We start from the raw sequence: 2,643 nt of genomic DNA, 5'->3' as shown, positions 1-2,643 counted from the left end.
GTGATGCTGGAGACCTACAGGAACCTGGTCTCCCTCGGTGAGGACGACTTCCCTCCAGAATGCCTACCCCACCTGCAGGGTTTTGTTTCTTTCATTGGTATGTGGTTTCTCGGAGCTTCTGCTTTGTGTGGTAGAGTTTCAGATCGCTGCTCTCAAAGGTCAAACTGGGGGTTGCCGGTGTAGAATAGAAGTCTTCATGATGTACCTGGAAGAGGTACTGAACACTTTACGTGCTGGATCTGAACACTTTACGTGTTGTCTAGTAGAGTAAAGGTGCTGTGAGAAAACAGTATTTAGGGAATCATTGTCTAGAATATTCTAACATTCTACAATGTCCTCTCTTTGTACCTGAGCACTTACTGGATTGGAAACTGGAGAATCTCCATCAAAACTCATGTTCCTTCTTCTAATAGACAGGCCTTGCTGTCTCTAAGCCAGACCTGGTCACCATTTTGGAGCACATGGAGGAGGCCTGGGATATGAAGAGAAGAAAGGCAATCAATGTCCATTCACCGAGGTAGGTGGGAATGAAGGAAGCAGATGACACCGGTGAGAGAGCCGAAGGTCACGGAGGAAGCCAGACTTTCAGATGTGGTTTGGAAATCTCTGCTTCACTGGAAAGGAAATGAGAAGCCCAGGTTTCTTTCTGTCACTGTCACAGAGGGACAGGTCTCTCCAAGACGTCCCATGCTCCTACATCCTCTAGGGACTCTCCACCTGCTCCGTGATCTCTGTCACATTTGCAGTGAGGGCCAACGTCCTCCCCTTGGCCTGTGGGGCCCGGCAGGGTCTGCCTGTTCTTCCATTACCTTGGGAGCCTGGGAATGTCTGCACCTTATGAGGAATTCTACAAGAAGCCATTTTTAAATTTCCATTCTTGTCCCATGCGAGGACTTTGTGAAGGAAGTGGTGGAGGTCCTGGGATTTGGTGCAGAAATCCCAGGGGCACTGAGGAGAGATGGCTTATGTTTTCTGCTTTATAAGTTCTGATCTTAAGGAGGCTTCAAACACGACCCTACAAAGTTCAGAGTCAGCAGTTTTATCGCACCACCCTAAAACGAGAAGACTCATTCTGTTTCACTTCAAAATGCTCTTTTGCTGTGTCTGAAGGAACGTTAGAAATTTCAAGTCTGTGTTCTTCCATTTTTTCCATGTTAGAGTAGGTTTATGTGTCTGTTTCCCTCACAGAGCTTGTCAATAAATTAATAGCACAGGGCAGTTTAGCACGTTGCCCACCGAAGAGGAGAGTCTTCATGTTACCTGATTTCTTAATAACTATCATTTTATTATTGTGTCTTGTTCAGTCCAAGCTGGCTGGGGCTGTGTCTCGTATGTTTTCACTTTCTCATTAGAGCTGGGTCAGTTTGTGAATTTTGATTCAGAAGTGCTGATATAGCGTGCTCGAACGTACTCCTTTTGGAAGAAGTGGGTTACATTGCTTTTAGGCTCCCATATTTAGGAAAATGTTTGCTTCCTCAATTTCAGTTTTCTTGAGGCCAACAGTAATCGTTAGGGTTTTCATGTGCCTTGCTCAGCATGTCTCTGAATCACGGTGTATGTTCATCTCAAATGCCGATTTTATAGATCAGTGATTCTCGGCACGTAGTATAATTTTCTCCTGACTTCATTCGTGACTTATCTTGCTTATTTTTCATTTCAGTTAATGGTCAGGTTTTTGGGGTTTTTGTTTGTTTGTTTGTTTGTTTTTATCCTGTGTAGTTAAATAGTGTGGAAATAGTCATCATTTCATATGCATTGACTGATGATTTTCTCTTTTTGAGAGAAACACTTTTTTGAATGGAAGGTAATGAAATTTTTTATAATTATCTGTTAGATATCATTTTTGCTTTTCAAGTTTGGAAAAAGTTATGACTAAAAATGTAACATCTCAATCATCTGTAACTGTGGAATTCAGTCGTGTTAAGTATGTCCAAATTGTTGTGCAACTGATCTCTGGAAATACACATCTTGCCAAACTGTCTGAAAACCATTAAACAACCACTTTCTCATTTCCCTTTGCCCCAAGCCCCTGAGTACTACCATTTCACTTTTTTAATGTCTATGAGGCAGATTACATTAGATGATTCACAGGAATGGAATTTTAGTATGTCTTTTTGCGAGTCGTTTCCTTCATTTAACAAATGTTCTCAAGGTTTTTCTTCATTGTATCAGAGGAGTTCTATTTCTATGTCAAGGCTGAGTAATATTCTGGTGTATGTACATGTTACATTTTCTGTACCCATTCATCTATCCATGGACGTTTGGGTTGCTTCCACCTCTTACAGACTTTTGTGAATAATGCTACAATATACGTGGGTGAGTAAATGTCTCTTGCAGTCCGTCTTTTGAAGTCTTTTGGATAGATACCCAAAAAGTGGGATATCACTTCAATGGATAATTTTATTTTAAATTGTTTGAGAAACACCATACTGTTTTTCATACAGTTTGCACCATTTTCTGTTTCATCCAACTGTACATAAAGGTTTAATTTCTCCACATTGATTCAACACTTGAAGTTGGGGTACACATTTTTTGACAGTATTTTATGTCAACTATACTGACAGTTTTTAACGTAATCCTAATTATATGCCACCAATATAAAATAGTTATTTAGTTTGATTTTCTTTCTTTCTTTTTTTTTTT

General features: G+C 40.4%; 1 protein-coding gene across 1 annotated transcript in view; it reads left to right on the top strand.

Moving 5' to 3' along the window:
* Positions 1-134: 134 nt before the first annotated feature.
* LOC105310319 (zinc finger protein 98-like) overlaps positions 135-2,643 on the top strand; it is a gene marked incomplete at its 5' end in the record, with an annotated part of 4,978 nt that continues 2,469 nt past the window's right edge. Inside the window, 2 exon segments of the mRNA XM_011386508.1 lie at positions 135-214; positions 414-517. Of these exon segments, the coding sequence (XP_011384810.1) occupies positions 135-214; positions 414-517 (184 nt within the window).

This window comes from Pteropus vampyrus, unplaced genomic scaffold (genome assembly GCF_000151845.1).
Source record: "Pteropus vampyrus isolate Shadow unplaced genomic scaffold, Pvam_2.0 Scaffold2221, whole genome shotgun sequence".
NCBI classification, from domain to species: domain Eukaryota; kingdom Metazoa; phylum Chordata; class Mammalia; order Chiroptera; family Pteropodidae; genus Pteropus; species Pteropus vampyrus.
The sequence above is the reverse complement of the archived record's forward strand: the minus strand, read 5'-3'. Positions and strand labels throughout refer to the sequence as shown.